This window comes from Mangifera indica, unplaced genomic scaffold, assembly GCF_011075055.1.
Source record: "Mangifera indica cultivar Alphonso unplaced genomic scaffold, CATAS_Mindica_2.1 Un_0049, whole genome shotgun sequence".
Taxonomy (NCBI): domain Eukaryota; kingdom Viridiplantae; phylum Streptophyta; class Magnoliopsida; order Sapindales; family Anacardiaceae; genus Mangifera; species Mangifera indica.
In genome coordinates, this window is record NW_025401141.1 from 122,912 (window position 1) to 144,685 (window position 21,774).

Consider the following 21,774-nt stretch of genomic DNA (forward strand, 5'->3'; position numbering starts at 1 on the left):
AGTTATTGGCGGTTGTTTATGGGTGAAGAGATAAAGAAAAAAAACCCAAGGATTTGGGGGTGGAGCAAGTCACTTTTTAAAACTTAAGTTTAGGATGAAATATTAATTTTTAAAATCCATAAGAGAAAATGAGATAAAATTATATATTTTTAATATTATTATTAAATGATAGTTTTATTCTTATGATTAATAACACTTTTAACAAAAATTTAAATATTAATAAATATTTAAATTTTTTATTGGTTATAGATATTTTTTTAAAATTGAAGTAAAACTTAAATAAAATAATATTACTTTACCCTCAATCGTATAGATGAAAACTCAACTATTCAGAAGAAAAATAAAAGCTAAGGTTGACTGTTTCAATCAAATTTATGAACATATCATTTATATTATTTATTATAAACAAATTTCACTTGATAAATTGTTAACAAATAAATAAAAAATTGACAACACATCAGACTGGGGGTGTGGGAGTAAGTCTCTTGGTCTTGGCGCTATAAAATTGTAGTAATGATTAAGTAACGCGTGTTGTTTACACCCCTTAACCGAGAGTAAGCTTAGTCAGTAAATCCTCATCCGTATGACGTATATGCACACAACATTACAGTTGAGGAGCCTCATTAAAGTGAGTAACGGTCTCTCTCCCAGCGAACGAAGCTACATAATTCAGAGCAACTGAGCTTGAGGCTTCAAAATCTCATTGATCTGAACCAAACAGAGGAAAGTCTTCTGGAGTAAAATTTGCAGCGAAGAAAAATCCAGATGGGGAAGGGAAGAACAACGATCGAAGTTGGAGCTGATGGGGTTGCTCTCATCACCATCGTCAATCCTCCTGTCAATTCTCTCTCTTTGGATGGTACTTTTTTTGTTTTTATATATATATTTTTTATTGTTCATTATTATTTTGAGGGTATGAATTTTTAGCCCATTTTCCTGTCGAACATGATTTGATGGTTGTTGGGCTGTTGAATCTGTTGTGATCTAATGGGTAGGGGTGGGACAAGCTTGTGAAACACTGAGGCGAATTGAAATTTCAGAAGTGTGTTGATGATGTGGCAGTTGTAACATTCAACTTTCTGATTCCGACTATTTCATTCATCAAAGCTTGACTTATATTTTTGGTTGCAAAGTTAGGCGGAGTGATATTGATAATGGTTTGGTTTCATGGACCAACAGTGGAATTTAGAATGGTTAGACTGTCGATTACTAGCTTAGCGAAAAAGAGGGTCAAAGTGAATTCAATATTTGACTCTAATTGAGTGATGTAATCATCTAAAATTACAACTTTTGGAGTGAAATTCTGTTAATAGCAATACTATGTGCATCCATTTTGAGTATACAAATGGATGCATATTTATATATATCATTATATGATTAGACTTTTATTTTAGTAGTAATTCAAAATTACTAAATCAAATGATAACACATATCAAGTGTGTATTTATTTATATACTTTGACACTTATTTATATACTCAAAGTAAATACATATAGTTTTATTGTTATTTTAAATCCAGTTGTGGGAATTACAGGAAGATCAATTGTAATGTCTTGGTTGAGTAATCGGCCACTTCAAGTTCAAGATATTGTCCTATTTGGACACATTAGGAGCTCATATGCTATTTAAATTTTTTTTTGTTATTATTCCTAAGTGGTATAGAATGCTTATACATATTCAACATTTTTCTTATGCTTTATTGATGTGGGATTTGCTTGGAGGTGTTACATCATTTGAAGTCAACTTGAATGAGATGTAAGCTGGATATGATAACTTTGGTTTGAAAATCTATATTGAGAAGCATGTGTTCTAGAATTTTTAAATTATTAAACTGTTTGGTCATAGATTGAAATTGCGAAATTTACTGTTTGAAGAACTTCTAAGGTAATCCAGATGACTGATTAGACTTGAATCTCATTTGGGATTGTATCATGTGTCGCATTCTCTTTCTATTTTAGATAAGCTTTCAAAAGTCATAGTTCTAAGAATGCTTTGTTTATATTTTTGAATGAACACTGTATTCCTAATAAATGTGGTAAATTATCTAACTCATCTCTCTTTTTGCTCTCCAGTGTTAAGGAGCCTGAAAGAGAGTTATGACCAAGCCTTATGCAGAGATGATGTGAAGGCAATTGTTGTTACAGGTAAGTGAGTGGAGGACTGGAGATAATATAAGCTTATAATGAAATTTTCGTTCAGTATTGTCTAGCATTGTAGATGAATATGATATGAAGCTAATACCTTATGATATTGGAGCAGGAGCCAAGGGTAAGTTTTCTGGTGGCTTTGACATTTCCGGCTTTTCTGGAGTTCAAGAAGGAAAAGGTATGCTTTCTGTTTCACAGGGTTCTTTCTTCTGGTAATACTTCAAGTGAGCTCCTTCAGTGATATTTCTCTGATGTTTTCTCAGCGGAGCAGTCTGGTGGTTCTGTATCAATAGATATTCTAACTGACACTCTAGAAGGTATGTACCTAGTCTGCTCTTCATCTTCTGAATTGTACTTCTCTGCATTGACTATTAAACTGGTGCTTTGTCTTCCAGCTTCTAGAAAACCTTTAGTTGCTGCAATTGAGGGGCTTGCCTTGGGTGGAGGTTTAGAGATTGCAATGGTATGTTTCAGTTCCTTTGGTTGGTGCTGCTGTTAATAATTTTGTTTGATGATCTGATGATTTTGGTTTTTCAGGTCTGCCATGCACGGATGTCAACCCCTACTGCACAGTTAGGCCTTCCTGAACTTCAACTAGGAGTCATCCCTGGATTTGGAGGTATGCCTGTTTAATTAAAATGCTGTATTTATGTTATTTAATTTATTAAAGCATTTTAACATAGAATCAAAGCTTAAAATATTTTGATATGACGACCTTTTTTTTTTTTCATTTTTTTAAAAATAAGTTATGACTGCTCTCTGCATCACCAATCTCTTTCTGTTATCAATTTGCTGAACTTTCTATCATTTTTAAATATAAATAGAATCTACTAATATAATATTTTGCTCTCAATTTTTAGGTGTGATGTTTGCAAAGTTATTTTGCCAATTCTTGTTTTTCTATAGAATATTGTAGATCATATGACTGAAAGAATTAGACTTGGATGTGTGAAATGGAGAATTTCGTTTGGACTGTTACTGAACCAACAAATGCATGTTAAGTTAAAGGAGATATCATGAAATCAAATCTATTAAAAATAGAAAAAAAAAAATCAGACATGCTGCTACCAGCTTTTGGTACATAACCCAAGTTTAAGGGGCAGAGTACCTAGAAGCTGATTCAACAAAGTTGAGAATTTTGGTAAATATGATTAACTATACAGCTAATGGACTATGTTGCAAATGCAGTTGGGCAAGGCGATAGTTATTTATCATTAACATGCAGATAGGAGAAAGTTAGCTGAGATAACTTGATGATTTGCTATTAAATGTGATATTTGTTCATTTCCTGATACCAATGGGACAAGAGGAAGGTCAAATAAAAAAGAAATAATTTTTTTGGTGGTGGTTTGGTAGTGACACAAAATGGAAAAACTGTGTTCCCTTCTTTGTCCTTCCAAAATATCTTTTCTGATACTCTAGTCAAGATATAGTTGTGAAGTTCTCTTAGAGAAGACCTAGTTGAATGATGGATGGATTGTATTACACATAAATTGGCAAATGTTATTCTTTAGACAATCTGGCTTGATGTGCAGATTGAAGCCTAGAGCCCATGTTGGATATAAGTTATAATGTAATGCACTAAATCAATAATAAATAATACATGGTTCCTGTCATTTTAAACGAAAATTTGTTAAGCAATCACGAAGTCATTTTACAACTTTAGTAGGTGAAAAACAATTATAAGATATTGAATTTGACATGTTGATGTTGCTTAGTAATCAGTAGGTTCCTCTGTATTTTCAATAAAATGCTTCTTAATTGTGTCAGGAACACAGCGACTTCCCCGTCTTGTTGGTATTACAAAGTCCCTTGAAATGATGTTGGTATGTTGTTACTACTTCTTTGTCTTTCTTGAATACAAATTTAGTGTGCTTTGATGTGGTTGCTGTATGCATTTCAATTAACATCTCTCTATCATTTCTGCCTCCAAATAGACTTCAAAACCGGTTAAAGGGGAGGAAGCTCATGCTTTGGGCCTTGTAGATGCCGTGGTTGCACCCAATCAGTTGATAAGCACTGCACGCCAATGGGCCCTGGATATCTTGGAATGTAGAAGACCATGGGTTGCCACTCTTTACAAGACTGATAAGTTAGATCCTCTTGGGGAGGCAAGGGAAATATTCAAGTTTGCTAGGGTTCAGGCCAGGAAGCAGGCTCCAAATCTCAAACATCCGATAGTCTGCATTGATGTTGTTGAAGAGGGTGTGGTTTCTGGTCCTCGGGCTGGACTTTTGAAGGTCCTTTCCTAGTCCAACTTTTTTTTTTTCTGCTTCCTTCCAGTTGTTGCTAGAATGCAAATTTGTGACTATGGATTTTATTTGGGCAGGAAGCTGAAGCTTTCCAAGAACTTGTGCATTCTGACACATGCAAAAGTTTGGTTCATATCTTCTTTGCTCAACGTGGAACCTCAAAGGTATGAATGAAATTCACTACTGCTAGAAGAGATTTTTGTTCATCTTTATATGTTAGTATAATTTCCGGCCTTAAATTTGGGTTATGTTTGAGGATTTTGAATTTTATTTTGAATCTTTATTCCTTTTGCTTATAGATTGCATAGTTTATGGGCATGTCTGACTTCAAGCTCAACCATGATGGATAAAGAACCGAATGGCTTACGTTTTGATATATAGATTGGTATTTTGTGTTATTTGATTATAAAAGAACTTGAAACTCATGACTCTCTAGTGATATGGATGAATTTCAATGCTTGGATTATTTTTCTTTTACAATCTTAAGAAGCTTCGCCAACAATGATTATAAGTTAAATTACTTAACTATGTGTACTTACTTTGTCAGTTGCCATCTTACTTCAGTCCTAATAATGCCAACTATTGATGCTTTAACCTTCGAACTTCTCTGTCACTTGTCTCTTTCCAATGGATAGGTTCCTGGGGTAACTGATCTTGGCTTGATGCCACGACGAGTGAATAAGGTTGCAATTCTTGGTGGAGGATTAATGGGCTCTGGAATAGCTACTGCATTGATTCTCAGTAATTATCCTGTGATTCTGAAAGAAGTAAATGAGAAGTTCTTGGAGGCTGGGATTAATAGAGTCAGAGGTTGGACCGGAGCCATGCTTTATCTAGTGCTTTACTGCTGTATATGGCCATTCTCATTTAATTATTGTATTATCTTTTCAGCCAATCTGCAAAGCCGTCTCAAAAAAGGAAAAATGACTCAGGAAAAGTTTGACAAGACCATGTCTATCCTTAAGGGTACTTTGGACTACGAGAGCTTCAAAGATGTTGATATGGTCATTGAGGTACTGCAGTTTGCATACTGATTTACTGCAGTATTTGTTTGCCATCTTAAAGTTTGACATTTTATTTTATCAATTTGTTCTTAATGCTTTGAACCAGGCTGTTATTGAAAATGTTTCTTTGAAGCAACAAATTTTTGTTGATCTTGAAAAATATTGTCCACCACATTGCATACTTGCTAGTAACACTTCAACAATTGACCTGAATTTGATTGGTGAACGGACCAAGTCTCAGCATCGGATTGTTGGAGCCCATTTCTTTAGGTAGTATTTTGTGAAAAATTGTCATTGCTTTTCAGCCTATATCTTGTCTCAACAGTTGACTTGTGCTTTTGAAACAGTCCCGCCCATGTCATGCCACTTTTGGAAATTGTTCGTACTAATAAGACTTCTCCCCAAGTGATTGTGGACTTACTAGATATTGGTAAAAAGATAAAGAAGACTCCTGTTGTGGTCGGTAATTGCACAGGCTTTGCTGTCAACAGGATGTTCTTCCCATACACACAAGCTGCTTTATTGCTTGTTGAACGTGGAACAGATCCTTATCTGATTGATAGGGTGATTACCAAATTTGGAATGCCAATGGGTCCTTTCAGGTACCTAATTAATTTGCAAAATATGATTTGGTAATTTGTTCTCACTATTGTTTTTTAGAAATTTGATGTCACAATGAATGGGTTTGTATGTTCCATTTGTTTATCCAGATTGGCTGACCTTGTTGGTTTTGGAGTGGCAATTGCAACTGGCATGCAATTTATCGAGAATTTCCCTGAGCGAACGTATGGATCAATGATTATCCCAATCATGCAAGAGGATAAGAGAACAGGTAGACTTTTGTTGAGTTCAATGAAGCTAGCCATTATCTCTAACCAAGATTTGTTTAACTTCTTACAATTTCTTTAAGTCTTTTGTATCTGATATACACTTATTTTAGGTGAAACCACCCGCAAAGGATTCTACTTTTATGATGATAAACGCAAAGCGAGACCGGATCCTGAACTAAAGAAATATGTTGAGAAGGCTCGGAGCATTTCTGGTGTTACCATTGACCCAAAGGTCACTCTTTCTCATCCCTTCTATCTATTTCTCTACTTGGTTATAAAATTTATCTTGTACTCACATTTTATGGGATCAAATTGGGATACAGTTTGCTAAATTATCAGAGAAGGACATTGTGGAGATGATATTTTTCCCAGTGGTTAATGAAGCCTGTCGAGTATATGCTGAAGGAATTGCAGTCAAAGCTGCTGACCTTGATATTTCTGCTGTTATGGGCATGGGTTTTCCACCTTACAGGTATGTAGTTTTATTGATTTAAGCACACCCTTTCCAAACTCTATGGTATACTGGCTTTAATAAATGCTATAATATCTTTACTAGGGGGGGTATCATGTTCTGGGCGGACTCTTTGGGGTCTAAGTACATCTATTCAAGTTTGAAGGAATGGTCAAAACTGTATGGAGAATTTTTCAAGCCTTGTGCCTTCTTGGCTGAAAGAGCTGCCAAGGGAGCTCCTCTGGTGGGTAATCTGAAATACTACCATTTCTTTAATTATCATTAAAATGACATGTCCATTAATTTTGATGCCATTCAGCCTATAAGTTTAAGAGGGTCAGTATGCCCAGGATCATCTGATGGGTTCTCTCAGTTTTAGGACAGCCAAACTTAAAGAGAAGTCATTGTTAAGTACTTGATTTCCGAATGGCTAATATTGTACCCATTTGTTTCCATTATGTAAATAAATCATAAAATTGGGATTCTTGACCCCTTTGATATCCTGTTTGTGCATGCTGTATGTCACAAAATTTACACCAAATTTCACAGCCATAGACTACTTAACTTTTACTGTCTTGTCTTTACAGTTTTTCCATATAATTCATATTAGCTTTATCTAATATCATTTGTGGGCTGTTTGCAGAGTGTTCCGGTGGAACAGACCAAGTCAAAATTATAAGCTTTACTTGCTCATTATGGTAGGCGTTTGTTGGGATCTTTGTTTCATGCATGCTGCTGTGTTGTACAACTCTGATGCTGTATCATATAGCTCTGGAGGAGCCAGATAATGTCGAGATAATAAAGTGATGTAAAGATGTTGAGAAAGTGGCCTGGACATCTCGGAATGTAGTCTCTATAGGCATTTCTTAAAGGCAAAATATGTTACTTTCAGCTCTCACACTGTTGCCCTTTTGCTGTCAACCCAAGAAAATATGTCTGTCCATTAAAATCATCAGAGATCTTTATGGGGCCACGGCCATTGCTGTAGTAACCATATAAAAGTGTGGAGACTATTTGTTGCATAATAATTGTTATATATACTCCAAACAAAAATCACAATCAACTTGTCGAAGGGATGACTTTGAAAACTATTGGAGCTGGGTGAGGACTCAATGTTGAGTCAGATAAAGTTTGAGATAATAAAATGTTGCACAGATGTTCAGCAAATGAGCGAAAATTGGAGGTTTGTTTATGCAGAAATTAGAGAGGATGGACCATATTGGCCTGATCCTTTATTATTCTACCCTAGAGGGTGCTTTTGAAGCAGCCCACTGATGCCCATTTTCAGTCTAATGCAGCTGGTTCTGCAACAGGAATCAGGACCCATATGACAACAAAACCTTAAATCAAATTTATCAGGGATACTGATGGGGCCATCGTTGTGGTAATGTTATAAATTGGGAAGATATTTTTCTTGAATAATAATTCTTAATAGAACTTTGTCCAAATAAAAACAACAATCAACTTGCCAAATAAGATGACTTTGAAGGGACTAGAGATGGTCATCATAATGTTTCAACGGCCACCAGCCAACCGATGAAGAGTTGAATAAAGGGAAATATAATAAAGAGTAATGTCAAAATAGGTAAATAAAATTATCATTTAATTAAATATTATATTAACATTAATTAAAAATTATTTAATTATATGATAATATATTATTTATATATTTAAAAATATATATAATTAAGTTTATTTTATAATAAAAATATGAATCATGAATCATGTTGATGGAAAGGTGACCATTAATTATTTGACTATGAGCAACTTGGATTAAAAGGCAGAAATAGTTAGCCCTAAAAATATGAAAGAAATAAATAAAGCATGTGTTTTAAGATTAAAATTTACCCTATGGTGTGGAATAATATTAAATCAAAAATTTGGGTTTTCTATGGCTTGGAGTACACATGTCAAAATGTGTGGGCTCGACTTATAGTACGGTCCACACCTTTAAATTTAGCATGGTCCATCACGGCTTGATTTGTAAAATTGTGTGATATGTGTTACTCGTGGGTTTGACATACCATATAAGAGGCTCAAAATTCAATTCAATATGGTCGCTTTGAATAAGACCCGTGGGCACAATTGAGCTATATTGAATACAACTCATGAGTATAGTAAATCGTGTTGAATATGACTTGTGGGTATAATGGGCCACATTGAATATGACTTGTGGGCATAATGGGCCATGTTAAATACAATTTGTGGGCACAATAGATCACAATTAATATGATTTGTGGGCACAATGGGCCACATTGAATATAACCCGTAAGCACAATAAGCCACATTAAATTCGACTCAACATAGCTTATTGTCATGGCTAGTTTGAAGACTTGTAAGGGGCTTTGCCGACATAACCTACAAATTTTGGACATTGTTTGGAAATGAACTGGGTTGTGCTCGAATCTTATGGGAACGTTTATATCATTACAATACAATTTTTGAAACAAAAATTTTAAAAAGTATATTTTTTGCTAATTGAGTTTTTAAAAAGCTTACAGAGACATGACTTACCATATTGTGGTTAATACCCCTAATGTTGAAAATTCACAAACTTTGGCATGTGTTATAACAGGTTATGCCAATTTTAGCCTCGTTGTTGGATCTATTTGAAACAATCAAATATTTATTCTAGAGAATAGATTTGATCCAAATTAAGTCAAGTTTAAACCTATTTTGAGTTTAGATCTATTTCGTATAATATTATTAAAAAATTATTGATTAAATAAATAATATTATCAAAAAATTGTTAACAAAATAAACAATATAATTAGATTAATAAGTGATATTATTAACAAAATAATTTATATCGTTAAATAAATAAATTTTAAAATTGAATTAAAACTTAAACTCAAAATCGATATATTTCTCTTTAATTTTCTGCCTACAGAATTTAAAAAAATTATTTATATCAAACTTTAATTATATATACTAAGTTCATCATCATGTTTATAATTACTAACTATTATCAGCTAATTAGTAATTGTGATACCCTTAGACGAATCCCACATCGATAAAGCATGAGAGAGATACTGGGTCTGTCTATGTATCTCACATTGGTTAATGGTGGGAGAATTTGATTGGTTAAATAGTCTGTGAGCTCCTTAACTGTTAAGACTCGTTTTGGGTTACAAACCCTAGAAGCAAACCCATGATGGACTGTGTGTCTAAAGTGAACAATATCTTGACAGTGAGCCGGGTTATTGGACCAGAGATGTTACAGTAATCATATAATGCCATTTTATTTTTTCAAAGATTTATACATGTAATACAATTTCATTATTGATAATTATAAAATTACATAAAAATTAATTTTTTTTAAGTGACGAGGAATCTTATTTGGTAGAGCTTGATTACATAAAAAGCAATATATTTTTACAGAGTCATGTCCTCCACTACTTTCTGCCAGCAAAAAATTTCATGAAGATAAGCTACCTTATTCTATAATAATTCCATCGCATGCTACATTTTACACCTTTTATATATATATATATATATATATATATATATATATATATATATATATATATATATATATATATATATATATATTTATATTTATATACAACAAACACTCAACCCAAAGACCCAGTCTCCAATATCGGAAATCTCTTCTCCTTTAGTTTTTGCCAAATATGGAAGACTTGAGCTTTTATCTTGGAGTCATAGGTGAGCTTATTTATAAATATATTTCTGAATGTATAAGCAGATAAAGCATGCATATATGCTCATGCTTCTTTCTGAATTATATGTTGCAGGCAATGTTATTTCAGTGTTGGTGTTTCTTTCTCCAGCGTAAGCTCTTCATTTTAATCAAGCTTCTGTTGAATAATTGGAAGTTTTGGTGATTTTAATAATTCTGAACGTTCTGTGGATGCAGAAGAACGTTTTGGCGAATACTGAAGCACAAATCAACTGAGAACTTTGAAAGCCTTCCTTATATTTGTACATTGCTGAATTCTTCGCTATGGACTTACTATGGCATCATAAGACCTGGAGAATATCTTGTAGCCACTGTCAATGGTTTTGGCGCTTTGGTTGAAGCTGTCTACGTCATTTTATTCCTCATATACGCTCCATCAAAACAGATCAGGGTAACTACTTACAATAATATTTCAATATCATAAAGAATCAATCTCCCTGGGAAATCCTTAAAAAAAAAAATTATCTTCTGGTTATTCCAGGACAGAACGGCCGTTCTTGTTGGGATCTTGGATGTGGGTTTTTTAGCAACGGCTATTCTCGTTACTCGGTTGGCTTTGCAAGGAGAGTTGCGTACTATCGCTTTAGGCTTCATCTGTGCAGGCCTCAATGTTGTTACGTATGCGTCGCCTCTTTCTGCCATGGTAATACTTTTCAGTCATCTATGTTGTTTTCCTTCAGGATATTCATTCAGATTTTGTTTTCTTATTTTATTTTAAGCTTGTATAATTGTTGTTGTTGGCTTATAAATCTGATAAGTCAACTTGCTTTGGTTTGCTTTTGAAGAAGCCTGCGATTAAAATAATGTTAGAGGCCAACTTGGTTGCTTGTTAGATATACTAAAGAAATATTTTTATAGCAAGTGCTTAGCAGCCATAACTGAAGTGATCGAGAGAAAGTGATTATTGGCTTCTGAAGAACACAGCCCATAAAACTGTTCGAGATTTAAATGAATTTTATTAAGTTTTTGGAGATTTGAAAGTTGAAAAGTAAAAACGTGTTGATTGTTATGGAATTCAGGAGGTGAAAAAGTTTAAATTTAAGTTGAAATTCAATTTGATATATAATAAAGGACTCTTCTTATTTTTTGCAGCTCAATAATTTGAGTCACTTTTTTTCTCCTTCAATTTCTCTCGAGGGTTGGTATCTCTCTTACTATTGTACTGTATAGTATACTGAGATATAGACGTTGTTCAAATTCTTATACACCTGATAATAGGGTAAATCTAAGAAACAGCTGAAATTGGTGGCATTCTGCCATTCTTAAACATATTGGTCATTTTGTCACCTTAGAAACCCAAATAGCTGCAATCTGCCATCATCAGTTGGGGTGCATCTAATAGGTGCTTTATTTGATTCTAACTGTTTCCATCTAGAGTTTTAGTATGATAAAACGTTTGAGTTTGGCTCAAATCCTTTGACAATATCTCGAATGAATTCTAGCTTAAACTATCTTATGTTCAAGTTTAGTTCGAACCAAATCCAACTCTTAAGACAACCTCATCAGTTTTCATTCATCAATTTTGTTCATTTTACATTATTGATTTGGTGATCCAGGTATTTCTGTTTATGTGATTGCAGAAAACAGTGGTGACCACCAAGAGTGTGGAATACATGCCATTTTTGCTCTCGTTTTTCCTTTTTTTGAACGGTGGAATATGGGCTCTCTATGCCTTGCTTGTCGGCGATATCTTTCTTGGGGTAGGACCTTTTTTTTAATCGCAAGGTCACAATCCTGACAATTGTGTGATGAAGCTAAGAGGATTCCAAGACTGGGTCCTGGAAAAGGACTCAAAACCTCTCTTATGTTTCTTCCCAGACCACATCAAATTATGATTGTGTTGTGCAGTCTTCTCGTCCTCTTCTTCTCTCACCCACACGTTTAACTCATTTTCACCATTTTCATGGCTGAAATTAGTTAGTTGAATTGGTTAATCATGCTATATGATATAGGTGCCAAATGGAGCAGGATTTGTACTGGGAGCAGCCCAGCTTGTGCTCTATGCAATGTACAGAAACGGCAAGCCATCAAAGACTGCTGGGAATGCATTAGAAGAAGGAACCCGACAGGAACCTCTACTTGTTTCCTCCTCGTAGAAATCAGCATTTGCATATTATCATGAAGAGCTAGCAGAGAAACCCTATATACCTGAATTTCTGAAGGTTTAAATTGGTAGTTGACAAGAGAGGTAAATCCAGGTTTACACGTATAATTTGGAGACGGTTCAACTTTTGTCACTCTGAGAAATCTTGTCATTCGCTAGATGAAAATGCTTGCAAGCTTGTGTATTGCCTTCTGTATCGTCATTAATGTCCATGCAAGGTAAGAAATGAAGGTTTTGTACTTAATCTAAACTATAAAACACACTTTAATTACAATTTTAGGTCAAATATATATTCACTTTAGTTATGGGGATAAAATTCTTCCTCAAATCACTCGAAGATTCGACTCTCAGCGGCGACCAGCGATTACTAAGCAAGTTTCATTCCAGCCCGCAACGGGTAGGATGGGCCTGAGCATAATATTTTTCTTCTAGAAGTCTCAAAACAGGAAACAAGACACAATAATCATACGACATTAAATAAATGTTTTCTATTGTCAGGGAGTTATCTTCTCAAATTCGACAATCAAATTTGAATAGAGGTTTAAACACCAGAAATAAATTGAGAAGTTTTTCTATATGATAGTGTTAGACGCATACGCCCGAATGTATATACTTTTGTTAAAATTAGGTCGGCATCATGTTGAAAAAATTTGATTTGGAAGAATGATTCATCGGCCTTAAACTTCAGATATTGTCAGTTTTTCCAGCTAGTTACCACCCACCATAAACGCACAATCAAGTTTTGGAAAAGGAGATTTCAGTTCTTTTTTATCATTATTTTATGTTTTAAGTGTTCTTCAGGTAGTTTGTAGATGGAAGGAACCTGCATTGGCATCGTCCCAAATGCCCTTAACAAGCAAACTCATAATCAATCAGCACGGACCAAGCTCGGGGCTTCTCAATCTCATTGCACCTTACAGAAACACATACTACAGAACTTAAAAAAAAAAAAAAGGGTAAAGTTTACAGTAAAGAGAAAAGCCAGATGGGTAAGTGAAGTTTTAGAAATGTTTATTTCTTATATAATAGCATGTATTAATAATCAGAGATATGCATTATCCGACTTCGAAGTTTTGGATAATGTCATTATTATTGAAGTTTAGACGCACTTCATTAAGATTATCATTAATATCACTGATATCATTAATAGTATAATAAAATAGATATACGTTATCTAGCTCTGCTGAGATTTCTGTGTAGAGACTAGAGAACAAAACAGCAGCGGCAATGTGGCCTAATAAACCAGCGACTTTGGACTACCTAAACAGCAGCAAAACCAGTCTAAACCAGCGGCAGCTTTATAAACCGGCTCCTTGCTCGCCGTCAGGCGTCGCCATCTTGTCCACCAGAACCCGACCCACTTCGGCCGCTGTTTATTTTTTCAGCCACCTCATAAAAATAATGAGACTGTTAACAATCTGAGTATGTTTGATTCTGATTATAGTCAATGAGATAAAAATCTTGATTTTAAGTCTTTTATCATTAGTTTAAGTTCATGCAAAAGTGTTTCCAGGTGGTCGTACATCTGCCTTTCATTTTCTGAAAGCAAAACTGAAACATGCAAACTGCTGAACGTTCTCTGCACATTCTGCTAGAAAAATACAAATGAGACTGCACATTGTACGAGATAAAAGAAATGATACTCTCTTCAAAATTAACGTCAAGTAGACTCAGACATAGTTCACACGAACCCAGGCTGAGTCTTCTCACTTTCACTGCACCTAACAGAACAAACGATTGAGAAAAGCCAGATGGGTAAGGGAAGGACAACGATTGAGGTTCGAGTTGATGGAGTTGCTCTCATCACCATCATCAATCCTCCTGTCAATTCTCTCTCTTGTGATGGTACTTGTTGATCACTATTTCTAACCTAAATTTCTGTTTTTTTATCAGTTTTATTAATACTATTATTCTAAAATATAATTTCACGAGTATCACTTGAACCCATTTTTATGTTTTTCGCCTAGTAGGTTATTGATTTTGTTGTTATATGATGTGCAAGCTTGTTTTTCACAAGGCATTGATATATCAAAAGTTTGGTGATAATGTGGCCGTTGTTTTAACAATAAGTTCCTGTATATTTCATCGAAACTAAACTTTCTTTTTCCTTTGCCTGTTAGGCCAAGCGGAGTAGTGTTGACAATGATTTAGTTTAATAGTACCAATGGTAGAATTAAGACGACTTTGGAATGATGATCATTAACTTTGAGAAAAGAGGGTGCAATGTGAATTTAGTATTAGACTCTTGTCGAGTAGAGTCAGCATATGAAATTATCATGTTGGAGTGAAAATTTTTCTGAAATCCATTTGTGGGAATTACATAGAGATCAATATAAGTCAGCTTGATTAAGGTGCAGCGTGCACATGCCAACTTTCGGTTAAAGGTTTACAATGATAGAAGCATGCGTTCTGAGTTTCTTTTTTGTTGAATTTCTAAACTGGTTGGTCGAAGAGTGATTGTGAACTTTACTGTTTGAAGAGCCTCTAATGTAATCCAGGTGATTAATTAGAATTGAATCTAATTTGGAATTGTATCATTTCTTGAATTCTCTGTCTAGTTCAAATAGGTTTTCAGAAGTCATTGTTGTAAAAATGTTTATTAATGTTTTTTAAAGAAGGCTGTAGTTCTAATAAATGCGGTAAATTTGTCCTCTCCGCAGTTTTTTGGAGCCTGCTAGAGAATTATGACGACGCCATGTGCAGAGATGATGTGAAGGCACTTGTTATTACAGGTAAGTGAGTGGAGATAATACAACTTACAATGAAAGGTTTGATGACATATGCATTCAATATTTGTCTAGCAATTTAGATGATTATAATAGAGGGTAATATCTCATGTTATTCAAGCAGGAGCCAAGGGTAAGTTTTGTGGTGGCTTTGACATTGCTAGTGTTTCTGGATATCGAGGAGGAAAGCGTATGTTTTCTGTTTCACTGGTCTCTTTCTTCTGGTAAACATCAGTTGAGCTCCTTTGGCGACTTTTTTGTTACATGTTCTCAGGAGGGCTGTCATTTGATGCTAAATCAGTAGAGATTCTAACTGACACTCTAGAAGGTAAGAACTTCGATTGCAGTTTTGTATTTTACCAAGGGACACTTCCCTGCTGAATTGTCCTCCCCTATGTTGACTATTTAACCAGTGCTTTGTTTTCCAGCTGCAAGAAAACCTTCAGTTGCTGCCATTGAGGGATTTGCTCTGGGTGGAGGACTAGAGATTGCAAGGGTAAGTGCCAGTTCTTTTGGGATTGACGCTATTGTTCATAATTCTGTTTGATGATCTTATATTCTTATGATTCTGGTTTGTCAGGTATGCAATGCACGGATAGCAGCCCCCAGTGCACAGTTAGGCCTTACTGAACTAACACTAGGAGTTATTCCTGGATTTGGAGGTGTGTCTATATAATCTGAATGCAATGTTTATGTTATTTAACTCATTGATAGCACTGTAATCAGAGTTCAGGCAATTTAAGTTTAAAAAGTTTTGATATGACGATTCTTTCTTTAAAGAAACCAAATCCGCATATATAATCTGTCTGTGTTCATCCTGGTGAACTTTGTTTCTTTTCTAATATCTATAGAAGCTTCTGATTTAAATTGCTGATTTTTGTAGCTATCATAGAAGATTGTAGATCATATACTGAAAGAATTAGACTTGGATGCGTCAAAACGAAGAATTTCTTCTGGACTGCTACTGAACCAGCAAATGAATGTTGAATTGAAGGAAGATATTATGAATTGGAATCTATTAACTATAGAAAAACATTGCCAATATACTGCCACTACCTTTTCTATATATAATGTTGGGTGTCTATGGAGCGTAGTACCTAGAAATTGATTAAACTACACTGAAAATTTTAATAAAAATGAATAATTACACAGCAAATGATGGACTATGTAATAAATATAGCTGGGTAAATTTTAAGGTGCAGATTGAGGAAGTTCGCTTAGACTACTTAATGAAATGTGATAATTGTTCCATGCCTATTACCATTTGGAACAAGAGGACGGTCTAACAAGAAAGAAACAATTTCTTAGGGTGGTGATTTGATCGTGACTTGTAAAATTGAAAAACTATGGTCCCTTGTTTGTCAATCTGAAATATCTTTCCTGATACTTCAGTCAAGATCTAGTTGTGAAGTTGCGCTCTAGAAGAGCTAGTTGAATGACGGATGAACAGTATAGACATAAGTTGGCAAAATAATGTTCTTCAGACAGTTTGGCCTGATTTGCAGGCTGAAGTCAAGAGCCCATGTTTGGGTGTTTGTCTTAATGCCGTTCATGTTTGTACACATCAACCTTAAATCAACAATTGAATAATGCCTGATTCTTTCTTAAATAATTGCCAAAGTCATTTTACGACTTAAGAAGGTAAATTACAATCATGAAATATTGAATTTGACATGTTAATGTTGTTTAATAATCAATGGTTTCCTTTGTCTCAGGAACACAGCGACTTCCACGTCTTGTTGCTATTACAAAGTCCCTTGAAATGATGTTGGTATGTTTTGGCTGCTTCTTTCTCTTGCTTGAATTTAAAGTTTGGTGTGCTGTGATAATGTTGCTGTATGCTTTTCAATTTACATCTCTTTATCCTTTCTGCACCAAATAGACTTCAAAACTAGTTAAAGGGGAGGAAGCTCATGCTTTGGGTCTAGTAGATGCCGTTGTTGCACCGGATCAGTTGATAAGCACTGCACGTCGATGGGCTCTGAATATCTTTGAGTGTCAAAGACCATGGGTTTCTACTCTTTACAGGACTGATAAGTTAGAGCCCCTCAGGGAGGCAAGGAAAATATTCAAGCTTGCGTGGGCTCAGGCAAGGAAGCGAACTCCAAATCTCAAACATCCAGCAGTTTGCATTAATGTTATTGAAGAAGGTGTGGTATCTGGTCCTCGGATTGGACTTTTGAAGGTCCTTACATGCTCCAAATTTTCTTTCCCTCCCTCCAGTTGTCATTAGCAAGCAACTTTGTGACAACGGTTTTTACTTTGGCAGGAAGCTGAAGCTTTTGAGGAACTTGTAATCTCTGACACCAGCAAAAGTTTGGTTCATATCTTCTTTGCTCAACGTGGAACCTCAAAGGTTTGAATGAAATTTTGCTTCAGGATTGGTTTTTGTTCATCTGTAGATGTTAGCATATTTATATTTATAGGCATTTTGTGTTATATAGTTTGCAAATGAACCTGAAAATCATGACTTCAAAGAGATTATAAATGACTTTCAATGCCTGAACCATTTTACATGTGCAATGGCAAGAAGCTTCAACAGCAGCCATTTGTAGTTAAACTGGTCAATGATGTGGTACTAGAGCAAGAGAAGGCTTTGTTACTTTGTCAGTTGCAATCTAAGAATACTGTCTAGTGGCTATTGATGCCTTAACCTTCTCACTTCATTAGTCATCTCTTACCAACGGACAGGTTCACGGTATAACTGATCTTGGTTTGACGCCACGGCAAGTGAATAAGGTTGCAATTCTTGGAGGAGGACTAATGGGCTCTGGAATAGCTACTGCATTCATTCTTTGTAATTTTCCGGTGGTTCTTAAAGAAGTAAATGAGAAGATCCTGGCAGCTGGGATCCATAAAGCCAGAGGTGGAACCAGAGCCATTCCTTTCATTGTACATAACTGTAATATAGGACAAGTCACATTTTAATTTGCTTCTTAGATCTCATTCATTTATGAAGTAATATATCTCATTGTATAGTATTTTTTCAGCAAATCTGCAAAGCCATCTCAAGACAGGACAAATGACTCAGGAAAAGTTGGACAAGGCCATGTCTCTTCTTGAAGGTGCTTTGGACTATGAAAGCTTCAAAGAGGTTGATATGGTCATAGAGGTATTGCAGAGTGCATGCTGATTTACTTCAGCTATTTGTTTATGGATTTTTATATCAAAGTTTGACAAAATGTTCTCTTTTGAATTTGTACTTAATGCTTCCAATCAGGCTGTTACTGAAAATGTTTCTTTGAAGAAAAAATTTTTTGCTGATCTTGAAAAACATTGTCCACCACATTGCATACTTGGAAGTAACACTTCCACGATTGACTTGAATTCGATTGGCGAGCGTACGAAGTCCCAGGCTCGGATTGTTGGAGCCCATTTCTGCGGGTAGCATTTTTTGTAAACTTGTCATTGCTTTTCAGCCTGCACTTGGCTCAACAGTTGTCTTGTGCTTTCGATGCAGTCCGGCTCACGCCACGCCGCTCTTGGAAATTGTTCGTACCAATAGGACTTCTCCGCAAGTGATCGTGGACTTGCTAGACATTTGTAAAAGGATGAAGAAGGCTCCAGTTGTGGTCTGTAATTGCACAGGTTTTGCTGTCAACAGGATGTTCTTCCCTTACACAATGGCTGCTTTTTTGCTTGTTGAACATGGAACTGATCTGTGTAGAATCGATAGGGCCATTACCAAATTTGGAATGCCAATGGGTCTTTTCAGGTTTAGTTTGTAAATTATGATCTGGTAATTGTGTTCTCAAAGCTTGCTTTTTAGAAGTTTTACGTCAAAATGAATGGATTTTTTGTGTTTCATTTATTTGTGCAGATTGACTGACCTTGTTGGTTTTGGAGTGGCAATGGCAACTGGCCTGCGATTTCTTGAGAATTTCCCTGAGAGAACCTATAAATCAATGCTTGTCCCGATCATGCAAGAGGATCATAAAGGAGGTAGATTTTTTGTTGAAATCCTTGGAGCCAACAATTGGTCTCTAGGCTCCAGCCAAGATTTAATTCAGCTTTTGGGTTGATTTTTGTAATATTCTAGCCAAACAGTGTAATTCACTATTAAGATATTATCCACTTTAAACATAAAATCTCTAGTGGTTAACAATTTAAAAATTTATTAACTATCCTATTATAAGCTAAAAAATCTAAAACATTTTCAACTATTTATGTTATCTTCAATTATTATCTCAAATGACATAGCTTATCTCTTATGTCTTATCACGCTTTTAACGTAATGTTCGATATGATTTTATTTTTAAACTTTACAACCCAAAATGCGTCATGATAATTTAACAGTTCACAAATTATTTAACAAATAATCTCTTATCATCTATGAATAATATGGGATACTCAAATATATTTTTCATCTTTACAGTACTTTTTTGTCTATGTAAGATTTGCCTGTGAGTTTTTGTATCTAATATGCAGTTATTGTAGGTGAAACCACAGGCAAAGGATTCTACTTGTATGATGATAAGGCAAAGCTAGACCAGATCACTCTCTCTTACCCCTCATTTCAATTTCTCTATAAACTAGGGACAATATTTTATCCTGCACTCACATTTAGCGGGATTAAATTGGAATCCAGTTTTGTAAATTATCAGAGAAGGACATTGTGGAGATGATATTCTTCCCAGTGGTTAATGAAGCCTGTCGACTCTTAGCCGAAGGTATTGCAGTCAAAGCAGCCGACCTTGATGTTGCTGCTGTTATGGGCATGGGCTTCCCAGCTTACAGGTTTGTAATTTTATTTATTAAGGTGTTCACTTTCCTAAATGGCTAAATCCATAGAATACAGGCTCTAATAATAATAGGCTGCAATTTTATTTTTTTTCAATCAGGGGAGGAATCATCTTCTGGGCGGCCTCTCTGGGATCCAAATACGTTTGTTCAAGATTGGAAGAATGGTCAAAGCCAAAGGTGTATGGAGAATTTTTCAAGCCCTGTGGCTTCTTGGCTGAAAAAGCTTCAAATGGGGCTCCTCTGGTGGGTAATCGGAAACTGTAAAACTCGTCATTATGGTCAAATTGATGAATTTGTTAGTTCTCGTGTCATAATTCCTAAAAGATATTAGTGCATTATATACAGGACTTCAATGAAATCAAGTTAACTCGAGTATTATTAGGATCGAGCTCAGTTCAATGGAATAGATACATGACTTAAACTTAATTTATAAATTACATAAACTTAATTTATAAATTACATAAAACTTTAAAACTTATTTATTTTTTAATTACTCTTATATTCAGAGTTCGATATTGAGCTTAGTTTATTGATATTAGATAACTTAGTTAAGCTTACAAACTTACCAATCGAACTTTGCTTGAGCTTGGCACAACAATAACCAAGCGGCAACCCCGAGGGTTGGCAGGGTGGTCAGGAAGGTGTGCTCCCTTCACTGACTTCCTGAGTTCGAGCCTTGGGGCCACCGATCTCACGAAAGTGGTGAAATTTACCTGGTTCATTGGGTTAGTCGGGTATTCAATGAGCCCCGAGGATTAGTCGAGGTGCGCATAAGCTGGCCCAGACACCTCGGTTACCAAAAAAAAAAAAAAAAAAAAAAAAAACAATAACCAAGCGGCTCATCTGGATTGTAGCCATAATTCTACATTTCATAAAGAGGACCTCCAAATTTTTACTCTAATTTTATCCTGTAATTTGTTTTAGCTTCGCTAATACCGTTAGTGCTAAATGCTGCAGAGTGCTCCAGTGGAACAGGCCAAATCAAAATTATAAGCTTGAGTTGTAGATCTGTGCTCATTGCATGCTCCATTCTACAATTCCGTCTCTGTATAATGTTGCTCAGAAGTGGCCAAAATAGTGTTGCAAATATGTTTAGAAAATGGCGTGGACCTCACTAAAATTAATCTCCGTATGCATTCTTAGAATGCAAAATATTTATTTTACTGCGTGAGCTCTCAGAGGCTGTGCTTTTGCTGGCAACCCAAAATACAGTGACTGATAAAGCAAAAAAGGGAACTACTTGGGCAAAAAAAATGGAGAGGACCCCTGATAATACAGCTGTGGTGTATCATTATCAGGTATTAATTGGGCCATTGTGCATTAATGGTAAAAAGTGGACTTACTTGTAAACCTATAGAGATTTGATTTGAGTCCAGTTGAATTCAAAACAATCAAATTGGGATTGAGTTTGATTCATTTAAATTATCAAAAAAAACAATATTAGAAAAGAAAATTTTGGGGGCCTCTAATACAATTTTAGCAGTGATTAATGAGTATCTAACCTGGAGTTTGCCTTCTTATATCTCTTGCTAATTATTCTTATAACAAATTTAATGGAGGATGTACAAAACTTAGCTGGATGCTCAACTGGCCATGAAAATAAATAAATGGTAATTAATCAGAATTAATTGACAGGGCCCTGTCCTGTACTTGTATTGGTATCCCCAACGTAATCACGGGTCTAACCAAACTGTATTCGTACTTTATAATCAACAGATCCATCCATGCTTATCTTTTAAGTATTCTGCGTTTCAATGGACAATTCTACGTATTATCATCCCTAAATATGCTTCTTCTCAATTCTTTACTGAATTT

The 21,774-nt window shown here is 35.1% G+C and overlaps 2 protein-coding genes and 1 pseudogene across 2 annotated transcripts; all 3 read left to right on the forward strand.

The window, feature by feature from the left end:
- The first annotated feature begins 641 nt into the window (after positions 1-641).
- On the forward strand, positions 642-7,755 carry LOC123206803 (glyoxysomal fatty acid beta-oxidation multifunctional protein MFP-a-like). Its single transcript, XM_044624056.1, has 18 exons — positions 642-859; positions 2,072-2,143; positions 2,259-2,324; positions 2,410-2,463; positions 2,542-2,609; positions 2,684-2,765; positions 3,917-3,972; positions 4,084-4,386; positions 4,476-4,562; positions 5,034-5,208; positions 5,290-5,411; positions 5,509-5,672; positions 5,750-6,004; positions 6,113-6,234; positions 6,343-6,464; positions 6,556-6,704; positions 6,789-6,927; positions 7,327-7,755. Exons 1-18 carry the CDS (start codon positions 766-768, stop codon positions 7,360-7,362), a joined length of 2,166 nt encoding a protein of 721 aa, XP_044479991.1. The 5' UTR covers positions 642-765; the 3' UTR covers positions 7,363-7,755.
- Positions 7,756-10,251: 2,496 nt separating this feature from the next.
- LOC123206780 (bidirectional sugar transporter SWEET17-like) lies at positions 10,252-12,493 on the forward strand. Its single transcript, XM_044624018.1, has 6 exons — positions 10,252-10,352; positions 10,442-10,478; positions 10,564-10,777; positions 10,868-11,029; positions 11,967-12,086; positions 12,339-12,493. Exons 1-6 carry the CDS (start codon positions 10,319-10,321, stop codon positions 12,480-12,482), a joined length of 711 nt encoding a protein of 236 aa, XP_044479953.1. The 5' UTR covers positions 10,252-10,318; the 3' UTR covers positions 12,483-12,493.
- Positions 12,494-14,241: 1,748 nt separating this feature from the next.
- LOC123206776 lies at positions 14,242-21,375 on the forward strand (annotated as a pseudogene).
- Positions 21,376-21,774: the final 399 nt, after the last annotated feature.

What these genes read in the sequence shown, in the direction of transcription:
- LOC123206803 (XM_044624056.1), top strand. Translation starts at nt 766, where the DNA reads ATGGGGAAGGGAAGAACAACGATCGAAGTTGGAGCTGATGGGGTTGCT. An exon ending in GAAGGCAATTGTTGTTACAG is followed by an intron (nt 2,144 to 2,258) that starts GTAAGTGAGTGG and finishes ATATTGGAGCAG; the next exon opens with GAGCCAAGGGTAAGTTTTCT. An exon ending in CTGCCAAGGGAGCTCCTCTG is followed by an intron (nt 6,928 to 7,326) that starts GTGGGTAATCTG and finishes GGCTGTTTGCAG; the next exon opens with AGTGTTCCGGTGGAACAGAC.
- LOC123206780 (XM_044624018.1), top strand. Translation starts at nt 10,319, where the DNA reads ATGGAAGACTTGAGCTTTTATCTTGGAGTCATAG. An exon ending in CTTTTATCTTGGAGTCATAG is followed by an intron (nt 10,353 to 10,441) that starts GTGAGCTTATTT and finishes TATATGTTGCAG; the next exon opens with GCAATGTTATTTCAGTGTTG. An exon ending in TTGGTGTTTCTTTCTCCAGC is followed by an intron (nt 10,479 to 10,563) that starts GTAAGCTCTTCA and finishes CTGTGGATGCAG; the next exon opens with AAGAACGTTTTGGCGAATAC.